The sequence below is a fragment of the Primulina tabacum genome, chromosome 6 (assembly GCF_025594145.1).
Source record: "Primulina tabacum isolate GXHZ01 chromosome 6, ASM2559414v2, whole genome shotgun sequence".
Classification (NCBI taxonomy): domain Eukaryota; kingdom Viridiplantae; phylum Streptophyta; class Magnoliopsida; order Lamiales; family Gesneriaceae; genus Primulina; species Primulina tabacum.
In genome coordinates this window covers 5959862-5982267 of record NC_134555.1, presented here as the reverse complement: position 1 = coordinate 5982267, position 22406 = coordinate 5959862, and the positions used below count along the sequence as shown (strand labels likewise).

At 34.1% G+C, this 22406-nt stretch overlaps 2 protein-coding genes across 2 annotated transcripts; one reads left to right on the top strand and one right to left on the bottom strand.

Moving 5' to 3' along the window:
* Nucleotides 1-3760: 3760 nt before the first annotated feature.
* On the top strand, nt 3761-5484 carry LOC142548989 (light-induced protein, chloroplastic-like). The gene is made up of 3 exons (XM_075657689.1): nt 3761-4261; nt 4676-4874; nt 5036-5484. The coding sequence occupies exons 1-3, from the start codon at nt 3822-3824 to the stop codon at nt 5345-5347; spliced, it is 951 nt and encodes a 316-aa protein (XP_075513804.1). The 5' UTR covers nt 3761-3821; the 3' UTR covers nt 5348-5484.
* Nucleotides 5485-6253: 769 nt separating this feature from the next.
* LOC142548990 (chaperonin-like RBCX protein 1, chloroplastic) lies at nt 6254-8572 on the bottom strand. The gene is made up of 6 exons (XM_075657690.1): nt 8374-8572; nt 8104-8198; nt 7645-7762; nt 7232-7248; nt 7082-7144; nt 6254-6846 (listed from the first exon to the last, which is right to left on the bottom strand). The coding sequence occupies exons 1-6, from the start codon at nt 8498-8500 to the stop codon at nt 6769-6771; spliced, it is 498 nt and encodes a 165-aa protein (XP_075513805.1). The 5' UTR covers nt 8501-8572; the 3' UTR covers nt 6254-6768.
* Nucleotides 8573-22406: the final 13834 nt, after the last annotated feature.

Here is a 22406-nt window from a genome sequence, read left to right as displayed (position 1 = left end):
GAAACTCAACTCCTTCTGGATAAATTGCCTGGGCAACTTTTTCAAATATCTCGGGTATTTCAATGAACTCATTTCTAATAAATAATTCTGAATGATGTATATTCGATAGTGCATATGAAATTTGATAGGTAATAGAATATGGTCTATTATCTTCTTTCATCAGTCTTTTTTCCTTGAAATTCTGATGTAATGTCAAGGCTCGACTGAAATCTCGATCTGCTAAGTTATAGGCAATTCTCTGATAAATTACTCCTACAATCTTTCCTGCGCAGATATTTCCTGAGATAGTTCCCAGTACTGAATCTTGAAGGTTCCCCATTCTTTTATCGCATATGGCAATATCAATGGGTGAATCTATATCTTCTTTGAAAGTAGCTTTTATCATAATCTGGATTGCTCCAATATGAATCTAGGATATAGTCATTGCTACTTCTATCTTGAGTTTTTGTAATTCCTCCTTCATTTCTTCGGAAGGAATTAGTTGCATCTCCATTCTATTTCCTGTAAGTTCCATGGGAATTGACATTTCCCTCCTGGAAACTTTATAGATCAGCTGATACTTTCTTTTTCTTAGGCCAAGACTTCCTAAGAACTTTTCTACATGTCCTGCAGAGAATCCTTGATATCTCTGAAGACTAGGATTTTCTCTCATGATCCTTTGGACCATGTTATGAGATATTGTTGTCTGGCTAAAGAAACCAGACAAATCTTCATGTGTTTCTTGTCGAAACACCTCGTCTTCAGTTAGATTTCGATTCATGTTCCATCAAATTTTTCCTGACTCAAGACTTCTTCTTCCTGATATATACTTTCCTCTGAGGCGATATACTCAAATCGGTATACTTGAATAAGATCTTGGTAATAAAATGCTTCATCAATATTCGGAGTTGGATCGAAGCGTTTAATACCTTGTTTCTCATTTTATGGACAATTGGTTGAGATATGACCTCTTGTTCCACATGTCCAACAATTACAATCTTTAAAACATTCATTAGCTCGAGTATGAGCTCTCTTAAAAATTTTCTTTGTAGATGTTCTTCCTCTGCTTCGAGATGTACTCGATGCTTGTGATGATATCCTACTTCTTGATGGTTCACTTCTTTGCCCAGAATTATAAGATCTGGCCTTTTGTCTAGACCATACTGTTCTTGGTTTCCAAGAACTTCTTCCACTTTTAGCATAAGAATGAGTGCTAAAACTTTTCCTATCATGCTTTTGTGGTTTACTTCCAATAATTGTTTGAAGATCATTTTTCTTACAACACAAATGAGTTCTTTTGTTGATACCCCTTAGGCGTTTGTAATTCTTTTGTAAGGCTGCCATATGATACCATTCTGCCAATTTTCCTTTGAGAAAAGAGGCTCTTCTTGCCAGTGTATCTGGATTGTCAGGGACATATTCCCTTATAAGCATATCTATCCAGGGACTCGGCATTTTAGCGAAGAAAAGCTACATCGCTATGTTTTCTTCAACTCCTGAATTCCATCTATATTTAGTGAATAACATAATATGTTCATCCACTAAACATATGTTATGTAATTCAAGGCTATACAGAGCTTGAGTATATATTTCTTCCTCTTCTCTATATCTTGACTGTTAAAATAGTACACCCCTATAAATCGTGCTTTAAATAGGGTAGCCATTTTTTCAGCTATCTCACTAAGAGATTCTCCAGCTAAGACCAACTCTTTGGTTTCCAATGAAGTCATTTTCCAAGCAATTTTAACTGCTCTCATTAGACACATTTATAAAAGTTTAATGAATCCTTCTCTGTTGAGATCAAATGTTCCTGCAGCGATTCTCATAGCAGATGTCCAGTCATCTATGAGATCTTCTCTGTTTTTGAAATCTGATACATCAAGGTTAAGCATAACCCCATAAGGATGTATAGGTTCTAAAACAGTTTTCCCATAGGGTGTTTGGTGCAAGGAAATTTGATTACTCCTTGTCCTTATTCCCGCTAGGTGTGATTCTCTACCAGTATGGAAATCGGTTTGAGATTCTCTCATATTTATATTCTGATATCTCACACTTTACCTTGGTGGTTCCTGAGAAGATGACCAGGTTATAGAAGGTGGTTCACCTCCCGTTGTGTTTATCTTTAGATCTACGACTTTGAGATTTGAAAAAGATTCTGCAAGCTCTTGTATATCCTCTAGACCAATCTTTTCAAAAGTTTTCATCAGATTAATTTCTTTTCTGAGACATATTTAGTTAGATTGAGCATTTTTTCTTCTTCAGTTAAAGGTTTTGACACTACTTTGGCCTTCCTTTATTGATGTAACAAGGGTTCAGTTCCAAAAGATGGTGGTAACCTTCCTTCTGAAGTTCTCTTGCTAGAACTTGGATGTTGTTCTAGGATTTGAATTCTTGTTCGAATATCCTTTAATATTCCAAGAATTTCTTCCTGGTTTTCAAAGATTTTCTCCACATTTTGTGGTACATAATATAGCATATTGTCATAATCTTGTACCGTCTTTTGAATTTCTCTAAGATCTCCAAGAGTTTAGAGGAATCCGGTACTATTTCTAAGAACATGTTATTTTGAATCATAAGTTTACCTTAAGAATCTGATAAGTTCCTTCTTGATATCTAACATTAGTTAGATCTTCCTGTTTCAAATATTCCAGAGTTCTGGAATAACTCCTGTAAATACTTAATCTCGAACCTAGGTTTGGATTCATGTTAATTGAGAAAATTCTCCTACTCAAACATTTAATTACTTCATAATAATAAACTTGTATGTTTGAAATAATTTTACCCCAGCTCTGATACCATCTTCGGCCCAAAAAATCAATCACTTAATTTGTAAGGGTATTTTTGTCAACTTTAAACTTTTTAGAGAGTTTGGACAAAGTTTTTGAGGTGTAGGGAGTTAGGGTAAAGTTGAGTTTGGGTTTGAAGATTTAAAACCAATTTTACCTTAATTTAATTAGTTTTTGTAAAAAAAAAATAAGAAAATACTTATTTTACTTTCTTATCTTAAAAGTAGGGCAAAACTTGTGTGAGACGGTCTCACGGGTCGTATTTCGTGAGACGGATCTCTTATTTGGATCATCTATGAAAAATATTACTTTTTATCCTAAGAGTTTTACTTTTTATTGTGAATATCGGTAGGGTTGACCCGTCTCACAGATAAAGATTCGTGAGACCGTTTCACAAGAGACCTACTCTAAAAGTAGTTAACATATTTCAAATCAACAATTAGATAATGGGACGCTTATTTGCATTTTTTTTTAACTCGCTACTAAATGGAAAGAGCAAAAAATAATAAGAGTAGGTCTCTTGTGAGAGGGTCTCACAAATCTTTATTTGTTAGACAGATCAACCCTATCGATATTCACAATAAAGTAATACTCTTAGCATAAAAATTAATATTTTTTCATGGATGACTCAAATAAGAGATCCGTCTAACAAAATACAATTCCGTTATATCGTCTCACACAAGTTTTTGTCAAATAATAATAATAATAATAATTAATAAATATGGAGAACATACTAGAATTTTTGAAATATATATTATGTGAATTTCCGTTGTACAAGCCACGAAAAATGACAAAAAAAAAAAAAAGTGGAGCAATATAGAGATATACACACATATGAAACGTTCACAGTGTGACACCTAACATAAATCTATAACCCCAAAATACCCATGCCCAAGAAAATATCAAATAAGAGCACAAGGAGAAATATGTCTTTTCGATGTACCGAATCATGTCCACCAATTAACAATGTATAAATAGTTGGCAAGTAGTCTACGGAGATTTCCATTCTAGATTTCGCACTGGTTGGTCTCCACCTATTCGATCTCATCAAGAAATATGTCGTCGATTCCTTCAACCAACCATTTACCCTACAAAACCCTGCAAAAATCCCACCAGAACCCGCACTTTATCCCCGTGAATGCTCCCTTTCTTGCTAATAGCCTGAATTTGCCGTTGGTTTCCGTGAATAAGTCGACCGGGGTGAAGCAGGATTTGAGCGTGCGGGCGGTGGTGAGCGATGACGAGTGGGGCCCCGAAAGGGAGCCGTTGGCTCCAGGAGTGGCGGTGTTGGAGGAGGCTTCTTCCAAGGAACCGGCCGAGATCGAGGTGTTGAAGAAGCAATTGGTGGACTCTTTCTACGGAACTAACAGGGGACTGAGCGCGAGTAGTGAAACAAGAGCTGAGATTGTCGAGCTTATCACGCAGCTCGAGGCCAAAAACCCGACCCCCGCACCCACTGAAGCCTTGAATAAGCTCAACGGAAAATGGATCCTTGCGTAAGCTTTCGTTTCTTTTGGAATAATTTGTTTGTGAAATAAAATTTCCTATAAAGTTACCTCTTGGCTCTGTATACTTGTTAGACAGAGCGAATGTATGTTCTTGTGTGTCCTTTAACGTGAAATAGGCACCGATTTTAATTATGTTTTCGCCTTTTGAGGTTGGAATTTTGCTTGTTGACGATCCCTTTCCATCCTATTGGTTCTTTGCACAAAATCATCTCCACGATGACGTTTCTTGGCTTATGCTAGCTGATGAATATTGTATTGATTTGTCAAGAAATTCAAACAGTGCTAATTGTGGAAGGAGTGGTCTGACACTGCCAGTTACCTGTCAAGTTTAGATTTTGGTAGAGTTATTTTCTTGGGTTCAAGTATTGAGTAATTCTCCAATCTCTAACTGAGAGACTGCAGGTACACCTCATACCCAGGCTTGTTTCCTTTGTTATCAACGGGTGGGCCGCTACCCTTGGCGAAGGTTGAAGAGATATCACAAACCATCGACTCGGAGAATTTCACGGTCCAGAATTCCGTTCTCTTTTCCGGTCCATTGGCAACCACTTCGATCAGCGCCAATGCCAAGTTTGAAGTTCGAAGTCCTAAGCGTGTGCAGGTTTATTTCATTCTTCCAAGCTTATTGAGATTTCTTGTTATGAAAATGTTATAAATTGCTACATGGTGGAAAAGAGCACGATTTAGCCGAACCCATTTGATCAATCCCTTTATGAAAGATATCTGTTCGTGTGCATCAGTTTTCTGTATGATCTATTGCAGATTAAGTTTGAAAAAGGCATTATTGGCACGCCACAGCTGACAGATTCAATTGAATTGCCCGAAAAGGTGGAATTTTTGGGACAGAAAATCGATCTCACACCCTTCAGAGGATTGATTACTTCTGTGCAGGACACTGCTTCCTCTGTTGCCAGGACGATTTCTAGCCGACCGCCGCTCAAGTTTTCCATCCCAAGTAGCACGGCCGAGTCATGGCTGTTAACAACATATCTTGATTCCGAGCTTCGAATTTCAAGAGGAGATGGAGGCGGTATATTTGTGCTCATCAAGGAAGGCTCTCTCCTGTTGTGTTAACTTGAAACGTTTTACAGATTTTGCAAAGTATGGTTATATGTACCTTGTACGAATGCATGTAATACATAAATAAATAATGTGATGTAATTGAACGATAAGCTTTTTAGGATGTAAACCAAGTTTGTGCTTTTGAAATACGAAGATAGGTGTCACTTCTCCCAAAAAAGAAAAGAGTAGTACAAAGGTGGGCCGCTTTTGTGGTTAGGATGAACTGAATTAATATAGAGCAAGTGATCTGAAGTCATCACAAGTACAATTACAGTGCATAAAAATAAAAAAAAAACGAGTAAATTTGAAATTCATCCGAACAAATAAATGACTTCGAAATTCTTTGTTTCAAGTATATCATCCAAGTGCACGATATCGGTCATGTGTGTAAGTAGATGTTCAACTGAACGAAAGTCAGTAGCCAAGTATTTGTAAAATTTTAGTTGTTTTGTTGAGGTGCTGAGATATTTCCTGTTCTTATGTCTCTGGATATCAGACACTTTAATCTTTACTTGGCTGTTCAAGTCCGGAGTCGATTTGATTCAATGATTGCTTTTGGCTTACCTGATCACCAAACTCGTCAAGAAATAGCAGCTCAGTACTCAAAACACTTGACAAATATGATTTGGTTGAATTTGCTTCAGCTACAGCGGAGTGAGTCAAATTGGTTATGTTTACTCCAGAGTGTCCAGATTGAAAACTTTGAAGTGGAGTGTGTTGGATCGATAAAAACAAATTTCTAAAACCTGTTTGGAAGGTTTTGTTCTGTTTTAACTGATTTCAAACTGTGAAAAACCTTTGGGACATCAATTAGCAGCATCACAGATTTGAAATCCTCCAAATTTTGAACTCATTTATGTATCCAAAATATATTATTTGTATGCATTATCATTGTATATTTGTATGTACGATGCAGTATTTAACTAATCCCCATTAACAAATGCAGAATGTCTGCCCGGGATAAAAGGATTGTGTGCCAACAAGCAGAGAGGCATTGGGCATCGAAGGTATCGTGAAATCCATGCATTTTTGTTTGGTCTTTCTTTTCTGCTCCTTGAGTTCGAATCGAACACTAATCCATCAAAATCTAAAATCAAATGGATCATTCGAGCACAAAAGGATGAACACAACAACTCGCTTCCTCCACTGCAGAATACATCGAAAGTGCATTGAAACAGTAAGCTGCTTTATCTGGTGCTTCTACTCAGAGTCGAAATCAACATTCCCCTCTTTCAAAGAAGCCCCCCCAGTTTTACTTTCTATGAAATCTTTACCCAACAGTAGACTCAAACTTGTCCATATATCATCGACTAATATTGGGTAATTGGCCTTGAAAGCATATTTACTTCTGATGGTTTAATGAAAAAATAAACGTACATATAATTTCACACTGGTATAGAACGGTAGGATGGTGTGGCAATACTAGTTTGTGGCTAGCTCTCGTTCTCCGTAGGAAGAATAGTTTCGGACACATAGTCCCTCATTAATCTAGTATTGCGGTCCTCCACCATCTGTCATTTTAAAGATTAATCAACACTTAGTATAACTACAAGAACAAAAGTTTCTTGACACACAATCCTTAATTAGAGTATTATCCGAAGTGTGTATCCAACGATCCATATATCCATAAGGATTATTGGATGTAATCTTACGATAATACCATAACGCTAGAATTTTTAACCAATTGTTACAATTCTGTTAAAACTATGAACAAAAGAGTTGATATGGAGAAAGAAATGTGTGAACCTGAGACGCCAAGCGCTTCAAGTTGTCCCATTCGAAATCGTTCTTGCAATACGCGGATCGAACCTTTCATTGTTAAGGTAGAACATATGTGTTTACATAATTCAGGAGTGAAATGGTAAAATGTTATATGATTCACTGGAGAAAACTGACCTCTAAAATGCGCAGAGCTGCATGCAGAGAGTAGTGTGTAGGAACACATTGGTGAATTTCACAAGTTTGGTTGTCCCAGAAAAGAAAAGAAAGATTTAACATCTAATTATAAAGCAACACTCGACATCATTCAACATTTGAGCATTTTAAAGATATTTAGGAGTGTAAACAGTGGGGGGACGGGAGATTAATTTCATCCCGCCCAGAAAAAGACCACCTGAATCGACGATGTTCGGGTCGGTTTTATGAATAAACAAGTGAATGAGTAGTCTTGCTTTTTCTAGTCTAGCATAAAAATTTGCAACTTGGTTATATTATAATTTACTGTTGCATGTGTGATCAGAAGGACTTGTTAATGGGATAAGAATGAAAACCATCTGGATTGATGGATATAAATCAAGATTCATTCATACCTAAGGCTTTGTGCCTGGATGATTCTCTCATTAAATCAGCACAGAACTTATCCCCATCATTCAAGGGGTGTTTTTCAAGAAATTCTTGCAATTCTGCATGCCCCTCAAAGTTGTAGCTCTGCTCTGTCAACCAACTATTAATCAAACTCACTTTAATATATACACGTTTATTACATAAATTGATGGCTTTACTTCAGCACATCCTGACAGGAGAAGTAAATGAAATTGCACTTTCCAAATATGAACTTATTGTATATTAAGGAGCATAAAATGTGAAATAAATATTAACATATGTACTTAAAGTGCATGAATTCGCAACTACAGACTACAGACTATATAATAAGCTTCTGTTTTTTTTTAATTAAACGACTATTAATATTTTACGTTGGGTTTTACTTTTAAGTTATATCATAATATGAGCTTATGTAATAGAAAAAGTTTATCAATACAAGAGATCACCTCAAGTTGTGCATCGACAATTCTAACAGCAACGTACGTGAAGAAGTCATGGAGGTGTTTGGCTGCTTTGGCTTCCGGGGAAGCTTCCCCAAACCCTGCAATCACATAATCTCCCACTCTATATATACTATACTATACTACATTATATTATATTACATCATAATATCAAATATATCCTCAACAAAAACAATAATAAAAAAAGGTAAAAAAAACATAGGTTTAATCATCGTACTAATAAGATTTGTTAAGTGGGCATTAACGAGAACATACCAGGAACATACATCTTTTGGCATTTGATACGTGTGGAATGTGAAGTGGTATTCCTCCATTTGCTGGGTTTTTGTGGGAAAAATGAGTGCGGAGAGATTTGGGGAAGGAAGGAGGAAGATGATTCCATGGATGCTAGCTATCAAAACACTCCTCTTTTCTTTGGTTATACTGTTGTGTTTTTGTTTGTGGCTTAAAATAAACCAAGGCCTGATATTTTGTAACATACAAAGTAAAGAAAGGCCTTGTTCTTTTGTATATTTTTTAATTTAAAAATAGATTTTATTATTTTTCATCTTTTTCTAAAAAAAAATAACTATTATCCGTTTTTTTTTCCTTTCTAAAATTTGATTTTTTTTTAATCTACCATCATGATGGGGAATTTAATTCTAGCTTCTTACTCCACCAGAAAATATACAATAAAATGGTAATGAATAGATGATACGATTTGATCATTGTATTAATTTTTTTTCTTTCTAAATTATAAGCATACTTATATTTTGTTTTTCATATATTATAATTTTTAATAAGAACAGCCCCAACATTCAAAACTACTTCAATTTCTAACCATTAGCAAGAACTTATTTCACTTGCTTGTCTTAAGGAATTCGAATAATTGCTTCAAATACAGTATCAAGAACTACCGCTTGTGGAACCTCAAATGGCAATTGACGCATACAATACGCTCCAGTCGCTTCTCATGGATTTTCATAATCCTGCTACGCAAAAATGGAATATGCACTTGAAATGGATGTTCGAGTCATGATATATCATGAGCGATACGGTTATTTTTCATAAATTATAATATTTTTTCAAAAAATAAGTTTCTCAAAAACAATATCCAAAAAGATCTTTAAATGTTTTTTTTCTAGTTTTTATAAAGGTAAAAAAATGATTTTGATGTCTCCAATATTAGCGTAGGTGTACAGTTAGTCAATCTTTGACTTAAGTTTTTATTGATTTTTATATTTAAAAAAATATTTTAATAATGTTTTACGGTTTAATCCAATTATGACATTTTCATTGATAAGAGCGTGTAGATGATCATTCGTACAGATGAGTGCTCATTTGATGAGGCACTGGACTGGACAATCCTCATTCGGACTTTCCAATTGGTTATTACTTATCGAGTGGATTAGTTCGTGTTTATGATTGTACACCATTAGTTTCGAAATACGTAAGAGTTAATGCATTATAGTTGGGGATTCACCGCTTACATATGGGTAAAGCTATCCAATGAGATCTGATGAGCTATTAATACAAAGAATATCTTGCTAGAGTAAGACATATAGATTATGAAAAGTTATTTTCTTAGCTGCACATATCATGTCACTATTATTACTCAAATATACATCACATTGTTATTAAATTCATAAGCAAGTCTCGATATACCAATTCTTGCAGATTCGATTAAGATATATTATTAAAAGTGACTGTAATGTACGGTAACATAACTTACTGATTATTGTAGGCATTATCAGTGATACATAGGAGATCATGTGGTGATTCTACTAGATGCTCTTACCATGATCCAATTGGTGTAATTAGACTTGAGTTATGATGTTTTTGATCAAAGGGTTGATGAAAAGAAATATGCTAATTAGGATAAGCCTGAATAAAAATAATTTGTTCTGAATCATATGATGTTGTGAACTCACAACTAGTTGTATCCCTGAACTATTGATGGTCACACAAGTTTGGATCTTGTGTTCTCGTTGAGATAGTTGAATTCAATGAGTTGAATTTGAAGATTGTAATTTGATGAAGAACGAACACATTGCTTATAAAGGAGTTTATAAGTAGATTATGGAAGTAGATTATGGAAATTATCTTAACTGCTAATTAAGGAGGATGGATTTTTAGTGAAAGAGTTCACAAAACTGGCATCTCAAAAAATGAATAAATAGAAAATTTAGACCTTCGAAATTTTCGTTTTTTATATGAACAAGATTTGTATCATCAACACATTGTCACTGTCTGATCCTCGATCAAAATTATATGAGTTCACAAATATTTATTTAGTAAATTAAAAATATACTAATTAAATGATAAATTAGTGGCAGTGACTACTAACTATAAGATTCTCATTGAATATTCTAGAAGAGTCTATATTTAATTAGTCTTGGTGGGATTGGAATATTGTTTTTATTAAATACATGATACCAAATGGTTGAAAAAAAAATTAATTAACACAACAAGAAAATCAAGTCGAGATTTTCTTTTATCTTCTATTTCTACCCTACGATACTCGACCACCACCTTGTCCAAGGCTCACAGCTGAGCACCATCAATACACTACAACGACATTGCCGCTCTGTCGCCATAGCGCCGCTGTTGCCTCGCCGTAATTTTTTTTAAACACTCAATTTTCGGCCATATACATATCCCACATTATCAAATATTTTACCCAACTAGTATTTTAAAAATCAAGTGAAATAGTCATAAAAATGAAATCGTCGCATGTTTTACCAAACCTAAAAAGCAATAAATTTGAAAAGCATAGCTCATACTAAACCTCTCAAAAATCTCTCAAAAGCATAAATAAATAGTCTTAAAACCTTTAACATAAGTCATGAATCATAAATCGTAAATGCAGAAAAGTAGAAGCGCTGGTCCTCGGGTTGTGTGCACCGACAGTCCAGCAAAATCACTCATCAAGTCCTTCCTCAAACTCATATGCATCCATCACACCTAGTGAGTCTAAAGACTCAACACACCATAATCTTTATAACAAATAATACGTATAAAATCACATGCAACAGTGAAAATACTTTACGTAAAAATAACATTTTCATGACATGCATAAATAAACCTTAACTTATTCCTTTTTCCTTAACATGATATAACATAAAACCTTTTATCTTGATCATAAATATTTTTCTTTTCCTTTTCCTTTGTTGAATTTAGATTGTTAATTGTGACTTTGCTTAAACCTCAAAAGTCGATGGATCCATCTACATGTAACCACAGTACTGGGCGGCGGGGACATCAACGACACTCTCACCCGTCAACTGAGCCTTGACCTATCCTCTTTCGAATAGAAATACGATCGTCGGGGCTCCCTCCGGGGCTTTTTCCCATAAATGAGCTCCATCTGGGGCCTTTTCCCCTCACGATATTTCATTCTTACCTTTGCCTCATATCCTTATATCCTCATATTCGTAATGATTGAAATACGATCGTCGGGATCCCACTGGGACCGTCGCCCTCACGATATCTCCATCATTATCGAATTAGTCAAAATTACTTCACTTCCGTCAACGTTTTACATTCACATCACTTTATAAAATCATGCATAACATAGCATTTTTGTTTTTGAAACCAAGCATGCAACATGTCTTTTAAATGTCTTCTTTAAATCATAAAAATCTCATAGACATTTAGAAATCATAATTTAATCATGTAAAATTCATAAACATTTAAAAATAATCATAATATCATAAAAATAGCATTTAGAGCACTTCCATGACGTTTACTAATTTTAGGTGTAAAAAGACCGTTTTACCCCTAGACATAAAATTCCTCGATTTTGACTTTTCCTTGAATTAATTGACTCTAAAATGTCCCAAATAATTATTTAAGCCTAAATTAATTTTTCCCTAATTTTATTTAGCTTAAATATTAAACTTTTTATTTATCTTTAATTAATTGTTCTGACGGTGTTTTAATCCCAAAAAAATCTCAAACTTTAATATAAAATTTCTAAATTTAAAATTTAGTATTTTTATATTATTTTAGCCCTTATGAACCATGACTCGACCCCCGTGAGCCATTTTTCAATTATTTTTCCCAATTGGAAAACCCTAACCTACGGTTCTAGCCATCACCGAGCCAACATGATTTTCCTTCGAGCCACGCTCGGACCACACCAAGCCAGCCTCTCCCTAACCCTTCTATGTACCCTATTGGACCATAAGAACCAACGGAAACTGCCCCTAAGTTAAGAACCGAAGCTCACCATCCTGCACCAGCATGGCCGAGACTCCACAAGTGCAAGGTCTATACGTTTAGGTGCCTAGAACCCTAACCAACGACTCAACCCATGAACCAGACTCGTGAGCACCCACCTAGGACCCTAAGGACTCCTTCAAGCCTAGATCGAAGCCCCCTGGATGAGCTTACTTCCCTTTGCGCGGCTGCTGTCAAAAGCGCTCCCCTTCGCGCGGCTCGGGTAGAAGTCCTTGTGTATCAGGACTCCTCCCAGCCCCATGATGCATGAGTCCTAGCATGGCTAGGGCTCTTCCCATGAACAAATCCAACCCTGGCTAGGCCTCGGTTCAACCGTGACCCCACCAAGCGCCCATGATCCCAAAATCGAAACACCCCATGTGCAACAGAATTTTTTTCCTCTTTCCTGAACCAGCTTGCTTCATTTGTGCTTACAGCTTGTACGGTGGTGTTCTAGGACCCTAAAGCGTGTAAAAACCTTACTTGATCTTTCCCTAATCATGGCAGCCCCTTCAACATATATTAAACATGAATTTGGGATATAAAACCATAAGTTTACCACATGTATGTGAAATATTTCGAAAATATACATAAGTACATCATGCTTTTCATAAAAACGTGATTCAAAACAATATTACGATGTGATAGACGAGAAAATGAGATGTATGGCGTGCCTTTGCGTTATATACGCACGAAAAACCGTTGACGACGAAGAACGGAACGAGGAGACGAAGACTATGAAGTTTCCTTTGAAGTTTTCTCGATTTTTCCTTGCTTCCTACGTGTGGTGTGTGTGTCGTGTGTGTTGATGGGATTTTGGGGAGATTTTCTGAATTTTAAAAGTGGGAGGCGTGAGTTATTAGTGTAGGGGTTTAGTGATTAACAAATTAAATACTAATTAAATTACTAACTAGGCTTAGGCCTGTTAAGCAACTAAATTAGGCCCATTAGTCTTAATTAGGATTTAATAAAATATTATCAAAGTTTTTGTTTAAATAAATTTGTGAATTTATTAGTCGGGTTACCAAAAAGCTCGCATTTTTGTTGAAAAACCAACACCGATAAAATTTACGTCCCGGCGTATAAAATCACCTTAAACCTCCTTATTTTCAAAATATATGAAAAACCAGCAACCATATTTTAAACAATTAAAAAATTATTTAATAAAAACATTTTTCGTTTTTTTAGCCCTCGGTCTCCGTTCCTCGATCGCAACTTGAATATTCCTTAAAAATACATTTTAATGCAACCATGTAGAAAAATATATTTTAAACATGCAAATTTACACAACATAATTAATTGATGCGATTAAAACATTTAATTAAAATACACAAAGAATTTAATAACTTATATGCATGTGGTTCGTGTGGACCTTTAAATTTTCGGGGCGTTACACACTCTGCTAATATCGAGATGCTTTGGTTTCCAGCGTTCTTAAACGCTAAGGTAAATCAAATCTCAATACCCACTGAATGGTTTAAATAATATGGCGCTCAAGGACGTTTTGAATGTCAAAACAAAAAAATTAAAATTTTTGTTGTGTTTTAAGTGCTAGAAAATGGTATTCCAATAGTGATATCAGAGCCTAGGTTTCTCAATTCTATGATTTTTCTATTGCTTAAAATAATGTTGAACAAATATAAGAAATCCAAATAAATTCCAGGGCCCTAAAATTTTTAAAAACAAAAAAAAAATTAAGTGCGCTGCCCTGAATAATTCCAGGCAATGCACTAATCCGGGCAGCACATGTGTACAACGGCTGCCTGTGGGTAGCCAATGCACATATGGTAGAGGTGAATTCCCAGAATTTTTAATTAAAAACTTTTTTTAAAAAATAATGGATGTTTCGCGCAAGGTAGCGTGTTGCCCCTGGGCGAAACGCAGTTGTTGGGAAAATTTCGGATAGCGGGTAGGGTAGAAACATGGCTGCCGAGATGGTCCCGAGCAGTGCCTGGCCTCTAGGCTCGAAAATTTTGGGTTCGAATGCGATTTTTCAAAATTATGGTTAAAATTGACAGTTTATGAGAATTTGATAAATTAGCCAACGAAAAATAATTTTTAATGAAATCGTGAGATTTTCTTATAAAATAAATAATTAAAAATATGATTTTTATTATTTATAGTATAAGGTGTTTTAAAAGAATTTAATTATTAATAAATTGGATAATTGAATAAAGATATTTATTTAATTTTTAATTTATTTTTTATTATGACGATTAGTGACATATTTATAAGATAAATGAATTGATAATATATGATATTATGTTTATATATAATATATGATATTATATGGTAAAAATATGATCGAGAGTTATGATCAATTTGTTATGTGTATGTTATGCTATTTTACATTATAATGTTTTTAATTATTTGATAATTATTAAAGTGGATCTTTTTGTGACCCGTTCCTACCACTTAAATTTGTAATTTAATGTGTCATGAAAATTTAATGTGAATATTAGATTTAGTGGAAGATTAAGATTTAAAGATGAAGGGCATAGATCCTCAAGTGTTTTGAAGTTCGAAGACAAAAAAATATTGGAAGCTTATATTATATTGCATTTGTATCCATGTATTTACCTAGATTTTGGATTTGGATCAATGTATGGCTTTCATGAATAAAATAACTCTTGGTTGTCGATCATTATTTATTATTTATAATGTATATGATATATTATAAATAATCAATATGTGTGTTATTATTATAAGTGTTATTATTATAATAATAACTAAAATTGCATTAATCCGACAAATAAACAAACAAAATTAGCACAATTTTTTTATTAGTTGACGAGACAAATTTTTGAAAATTAAAATCCCTCATTTTTTAATAAGACTTGAAATTTGTATCAAGCTCATTAAAAATTAAAAAAAGTTTAATATATTATTGTTTTCCATCAACAGTCGTTTCATTATGAATGCTACCCGCGATTAATGCCTGGGTCAGATAATTGGGGAAGTCTGGATGCTAGAAAGATGTGCATCCACTAACATACTTGATGTGAATTACGTGAATCTCTGATGAATTCAGCCTAAATAATTAGGGATCCCATGACGATAGTTCGCAAATATTCGACATTGATGGGTCGCCCTCGATATGTAAAGATAAACATCATATTATCAGGCCCTTATTAAACGTGGAGCAAAATACCTAAGGGTTGCATGAGGTTGCAATTGAGCTCTATCTTTTTGAAATTATGATTGGCCGAGATAATTCGAGATCATAATTTGAAAATTGGACCATGCGTACTCACTAAGGAAATATGATTTCTCATTTTCATCAAAGAGTGATGAAAATGTCAAAATAGTGTAAAACAATTCATAAAAACAAAAGTCCATATTTGTCTTATAAAATATTTTCAATAGTCGGTATCATTTATCTTTTCATATTCAATATATTTACAATTTCGTCACGTAATTCACTATCTATTGCACTCGATTAAAGACGAGCTAATCAGATCTAATTTTCAAGATTGGCTAAGAAAACTAAAGATTCTTCAAGCATTAGAAAGAAGTGGCATACACAATTATCAGGTCTTCTCCATAGAGAAACCCGAAGTGTCAGTCTTGCTGAACTGAAAAAACATGTGAGATGGTGGGATTATCGTTGCGATTCTTGCACAGTGGACTATACTGACCACACCACGGTTGAATGGTGTCTTAAACCATTGTAAACAAACATTGACGGATATGGTTCGATATATGAAAAGATTCATTGAATTGTCGTCATCTTTTTGGAGATTTGCGCTAGAGACTTCGACAATATTGTTGAATGATGTTCATACAAAGACAGTGAATATAACACTATATTATATATGGATGGGAAGACCTCCCAAATATCATTTCCTAAGAATATTGGGATGCCCTGTTGTAACAGACTGTGAGAGATAAATTGGATAGAAGATCCAATTTGTGATATTTTATGGGATATTCAAATAATTATGTTGGATATTAGTTCTATGATCATAAATAAACAAAAGTATTTGTTTCAAAGAATGTCACATTTTTGGAGAAGTTTTTATTGGATAGAAAATGAGGGATAATAGAACTCGAGGAGATTCAAGAAACACTTACCCCTAAAATAATAGAACCCACACCTCAATCGTCCGTCGAAGAGTTACAAGCTCATAGGAGATCCGAAAGGGTCTCCAGTTCACCCAATAGGATAAGAATGCTTCTTCAAGATGGCCAAGATGAGCTCGTTCCTGGATGTGATTCAAGAAACTTCCAAGAAGCATTATCAGATGCAGATTCATCCAAATGGTTGAAGTTAAACCGTCTGAAATTTGCTCCATGTATTCGAAACAAATTACGTAAGGGAATTTTTCCCAAAGGGAGCAAATATATTTACAAAAAGAAGCTTGAGGCTAATGGGAATGTGAAGATCTTCAATGCTAGATTGATAGAAAAATGATATACTCAAAGGTAATGAATTGACTATGAGGAAACATTTTTTCCAGACACGATGTTCAAATCTATTAGAATACTGATTACCATAGTAGTATGGTATAACTATGAAATATGGCATATGGATGTTAAGACAACATTCTTTAATTGTGATATTAAGGAAGATATTTATTTGTCTCAATCTGAAGGATTCATATCAATGGGAAGTGAGCATAAAATATGCAAATTTCAGAGATTCATTTATGAACTCCAACATGCATCGAGGAGTTGGACCTCAGATTTTACAACACTGTCAAAGAGTTTGACTTTGTTAAGAATCCCGAGAAACCTTGTGTATACAAGAAGGTTAGTAAGAGTGAAATGACATTCCTATTACTTTATGTTGATAACGTACTACTCATTAAGAATGATGTAGGAATGCAGCAATCTACTAAAGTATGGAAGGCTAGTAAATTCACCATAAAAGATAAGAGTTGAGTATCATATATATTAGGAATACAAATCTATAGGGATAGATCAAAGATGATGATGTTCACCCAATCCACTCAAGTCGATGTCATACTGAGTAGATTCTCTATGGAGGATTCCAATAGAAGATGCTCCCAATGTATCATGGTGTGACTTCATCCAAGTCCACGTGCTCTGAGGCCGATGAGGAGATAGAAACCATGACTCGCATTCCATATGTGTCTGCCACTTGTAGCATTATGTATGATATGATATATATTCGACCTGATGTTGATTGTGCACTGAGTGTTGCAATCAAATATCATTCGAATTCCGGTCCATTGCATTGGAAAACCATGAAGGAAATTATTAACTATTTGAGAAAGATTAAGAATTTGTTCATGTTCTACTAGAGTGGAGAATTAAAATTGAAAACTACACTGATTCTAGCTTTCAATCAGATGTGGATGATTTGAAACAACCTCTGGAGTTGTATTCATGCTCAATAATTGTGTTGTCTTTTGGAAGAGTTGCAAGTAAGACACCACAATAGATTCAACCACTAAGGTCGAATAAATAATTGCATCAGCGCAGCAAAAGAGGTTGCTTGGATGAGGAATTTCGTCCAAGAGTTGGGTGTCCTTCCTAACAAAGTTGGTCCAATCCCAGTGTATTGTGACAATACCAGTTCCATTGCGCAAGCAAAGGATTCGAGGTTTCATCAATGATCCAAACATATACTGAGGAAATTTCACATTATTCAGGATATTGTGGAAAGAGGTGACATATCAGTAGAGAGAATTGCTTATGTGGATAATATCGTTTATCCACTTACTAAATACCTTCCATGACTAGTTTTGGAAGCATCGTGAAGCAATGAGATTGAGATCTATGGATAGTTGGCTATAGAGGAAGTGAGAAATCGTTATAGTAGGTAACCAGCAAGTCTTCTTGTGGCTTGAACTTTATTGGCTCTTATGTAAAAAAATAATATTTATTTTAATAATATTTTACTGTTTTATTCAATTATGACATTTAATTTATATGTATACTCATGCAAGTTGTATATATAAAACTCTTGAATTTACAATATGTACGATAAGATTTATCTCTCAACGTAAGATCATGAAACTCATTAGGAAGTATGCAGTATATTTTAAATTGGTTTCTAGTTAATTCAGTCGCCTAAAATAATGATGAAGGTCGCTTGAGTTTGAGACTAGCATATATCATGTAAACATCGTGTTTCATTGGTAAGGACATGGAGATGGTTATTTATATAGATGAGTGCTCATTTGATGATGCGCTTGACAATCCTCCATTGGAATTTCCAAATGATTATCACTTATCGAGCGGATTAGTCTGCGATTATAGTTGTATACCATTAGCCCTTAGACCCGAGAAAACATTTAGGCTTTGTGTACTAGCATGTACGTTTATTCGTTTACCGACTCTATTGAGGGTCATCAGGTGACAATGTCGAGTGTAGTTTCGAAATACATATGATTCAATGCATTGTAGTTATGGATTCCCGCTCACCTACGGGTGAAGATATCATATGTGATCTGATGAGTTATTTGTGTAAGGAATCTCTGGCCAGGATAAGACACGTGCATTACAGAAAGGTGTTTTCTTAGTTTCTCTTACCATGTCACTATTATTACTCAAATATAAATAGGATTGCAGATTCGATCATGATACATGAGTAGAAGATATTGTACTATACACTAACCATAATTTACTAGTTCTTGCAAGCACTATCAATGATACCTAGAGGATCATGAGACAATGTTATTAGACGCTCTTATTATGATCCGATTGGAGCAATCAGACTTGAGTTCTAACGTTCTTGATCAAGTGGTTAATGAGAAGAATAAGGCTAATTAGGGTAAGCCCGAATAAGTACAAATGTTGTCCTAGATCACATGACGTTGTGAACCCACAACTAGTTATATCTCTGAACTATTGAGGGTCATACAAATATTGGGTTATATGTTCCCGTTGAGATAGTCAAATTCAAAGACTTGAATTTGCGACTCTAGTTTGATGGAGATCAGATAGATTACTTATAAAATAATTTATAAGTAGATTGCATTATTTAAAGTTGTGGAAGTTAGCTTAACTCCTAATTAAGTCAGGAGAATGAAATTGTCTGTTTTAGTGAAGGAGTTTACAAACTGGCAACTATCAAAAATAAATTAGTGGAAAATTTTGGCCTTTGAAATTTTCGTTTTTCATTATATAAACAAAATTTGTACCAATTGATACATCGCTAATATCTGATTGTCGATCAAGATTATAATGAGTTCAAAATCATTACTTTATTGAATTTATAACATGCTAATTAAATAATAAATTAATGGTAATGACTACTAAATATAAGATTCTCATGAATATTTTAGAATAATCTAGAATTAATTAATTGATTAATAATTAATGGAATTATAAAATCCTGATTCGAGTAGAATCCTGGTGGGATTGGAATATTGTGTTTATTAAATACATGATATAAAAAGGTTGTAAAAATAATAATTAACACAACAAGAAAATCAAGTCGTTCTCTCACCTTCTCTTTCTCATCTACGATACTCGACCACTACCTTGTCCAAGGCTCACAGTCGAGCACCACCACAAAACCACCGCGACACCGTCGTTGCCTCATCGGAATTTTGAATTTCCGGTGTTTGATCGATTTACTCTCAACGCAAAATTTCATGTGGATTTCTAGTGCAATCTACACGAAGAACAAAATTTGTGATTATGAAAGTGATTAGAATATTTAAGAAAATCCGTAGAGATTTACAAGAAGACCAACTCTACTAATTATGGATTGGTTTGGTGTCTAGCGTTCTTAAACGCGAAGATAAATCAAATCTAAATACCTAATTAATGGTTTAAATCATTCGACGCCCAAGAATGTTTTGAACATCAAAACAAATTTTTTTAAAACTTTCGCTGTATCTTGGGTGCGAGAATAATGTACTATACACCCAAGTGGTAACTTATATTGTAGGGTATGGTGAGCTCCTACCAAAAGATCGGGGGTTCAATCTCTCTTTATCTATGTCATTTCAGCTTTGAGTCTACCACACAGAGCTTGCTCAGTACAGGTTATCTAATTAGCGTGATTTGTAGACTATTGCGTTGATTATTTGGATTTAACCAAAGTGCACCAAAGATAATGGCTCCTGCTGGTTCCCAAGGTTAGAAAAATGATTTTGATACCACCACATGTTTCTTTACATTTGGCTTCACATGATAAAAGTCAGGAAATTACAGTTTTGATCATATATGTATATTTTTTTTTGATTTTGGTTATCTATATTGTCCAATTTCAGTCTCAATTATAGATCTTTCAATTTTTCGTAATTTAATCATTTTTCATCAAAAATACTGATGTGTTGATGTGACACATAACACATCAGTATCAAGTCAAAGTCGCATCGCTATTTATGTGTCATGTCAATATCACATATTAAAAAAAAATTAAAAATTCAAAAATAACAAAGATATCGAACTCACCAAGACATACACACTCACATAAAATAGTCTCATAAATAAATGTATTATACGCTAATATCCACGGGAAAATTGAATAGGTGTCTCACATTCCATCTTTTGATACAAAATTTATAGTATAAAATTAAAACAGCATCATCAAAATTTCCCCTTTTTAGGTAAAAATCAACTCCTATTTATTTATTTATATAAGCGTCACAAATTAAGAACGTGGCTCATGCTCCCATACCAACTAAAGAAAAAACTCTCATATCTTAATAGCTGCTTCTCGATAATTTAGGAAGCTGCTTACACAACTGACTGAGAACCTGATCAACCGCTCGAATCGAATCGAACTGAATCGAATCGAACTGAACCGAACGTTTATAAAGACGAAGAAATAACAAGACCCTTCCTTGATTGTTGAAAATACGTTTTTTTTTTCGTTTTCCAAAAGTGATGAATGTTATTTGTCCCAGTTAATATTCTAAAAAACATGAAGCGTGATTAAGTGTCACGATAAGCTTCAAGTTTCACAAGCTTAAACAAATTTAGAACGAGATTAAGCGTAAAAATGTGTTTTAAATTTTTGGTATAGTAAGCTGATCAATAGATTAAATAATATATAAACATATAAATTTTAAAAATAAATACATAAATTTTCAAGTCATAAAAACATATATCTTAAAATCACAATTGTATGAAGTAAAATTTTTTGTGTTAGACCAAATATCATATCTGAATCAAAAAAAATAAATAAATAAATAATACATGTCTTTTAAGTTTTTTAATGCACGTGCTTCTAAGTTTTTTTTTTCCTTGGAAATAATATTTGTTTTTAAAACAATCTTAAGAGTTAAAATTATTTTAAAAATTAAAAAATTATTTCAAAATTCTATCATAAAAAATTATGTTTTTATTTTTATTTTCAAGTTTTTTTTATATTTTTACACGATTAACACATTGACTATTTTTTCCACGCTTTTGTCCAAAACGAAATATTTTGCGTTTAAGCTGCGTTTTTTCACTCTTTTTAAGAGAACTAGTCCCCGAATATGAGTAAAAACTTGTATGAGACGGTCTCACGAATCGTATTTTGCAAGACAGATTTTTTATTTGGGTCATCCATAAAAAATTATTACTTTTTCTACTAAGAGTATTGCTTTTTATTGTGAATATCGGTGAGATTTACCCGTCTTACAAAGAAAGATTCGTGAGACCGTCTCACAAGATACCTACTCTTCGATTAAATAGATATACCTTTTCAGCCACAAAATTAAACGATGTCAAAAAATATCCAAACTATTTCGAATAGCGAACTATTTGAATTACAACATCGTACCCAAAAAGAGAGGGAATCAATTAAGGATCCTTCCCCTTCCGACATTTCCAAATAATAATTATTATTAATTGATGGCATAAACAATTTTCATGCGGACACATGGATTTTCCCCTTTCGGTTTCTTATCCTTGTATATTCAAACTCCTAATCATCACGCGCCTATGTGTCGCGTGACGTCGGCCAGATGGAGACCATCTATAGCCCAGGCGAAAACTAGCCGTTAGGAGGAACACGTGGCGATTTACAGCATGATGCCCAGCCAAAGCGTGCTTTACAGATCATCATTCGTGAAGAATATCGATTATTTAGTGACGATTTACTATAATTCTTTAATCGGCCTTTCCTGTTTCAGTCATTATCAGTCAATTGGAGTAGATTCTTGACAATATCTGTC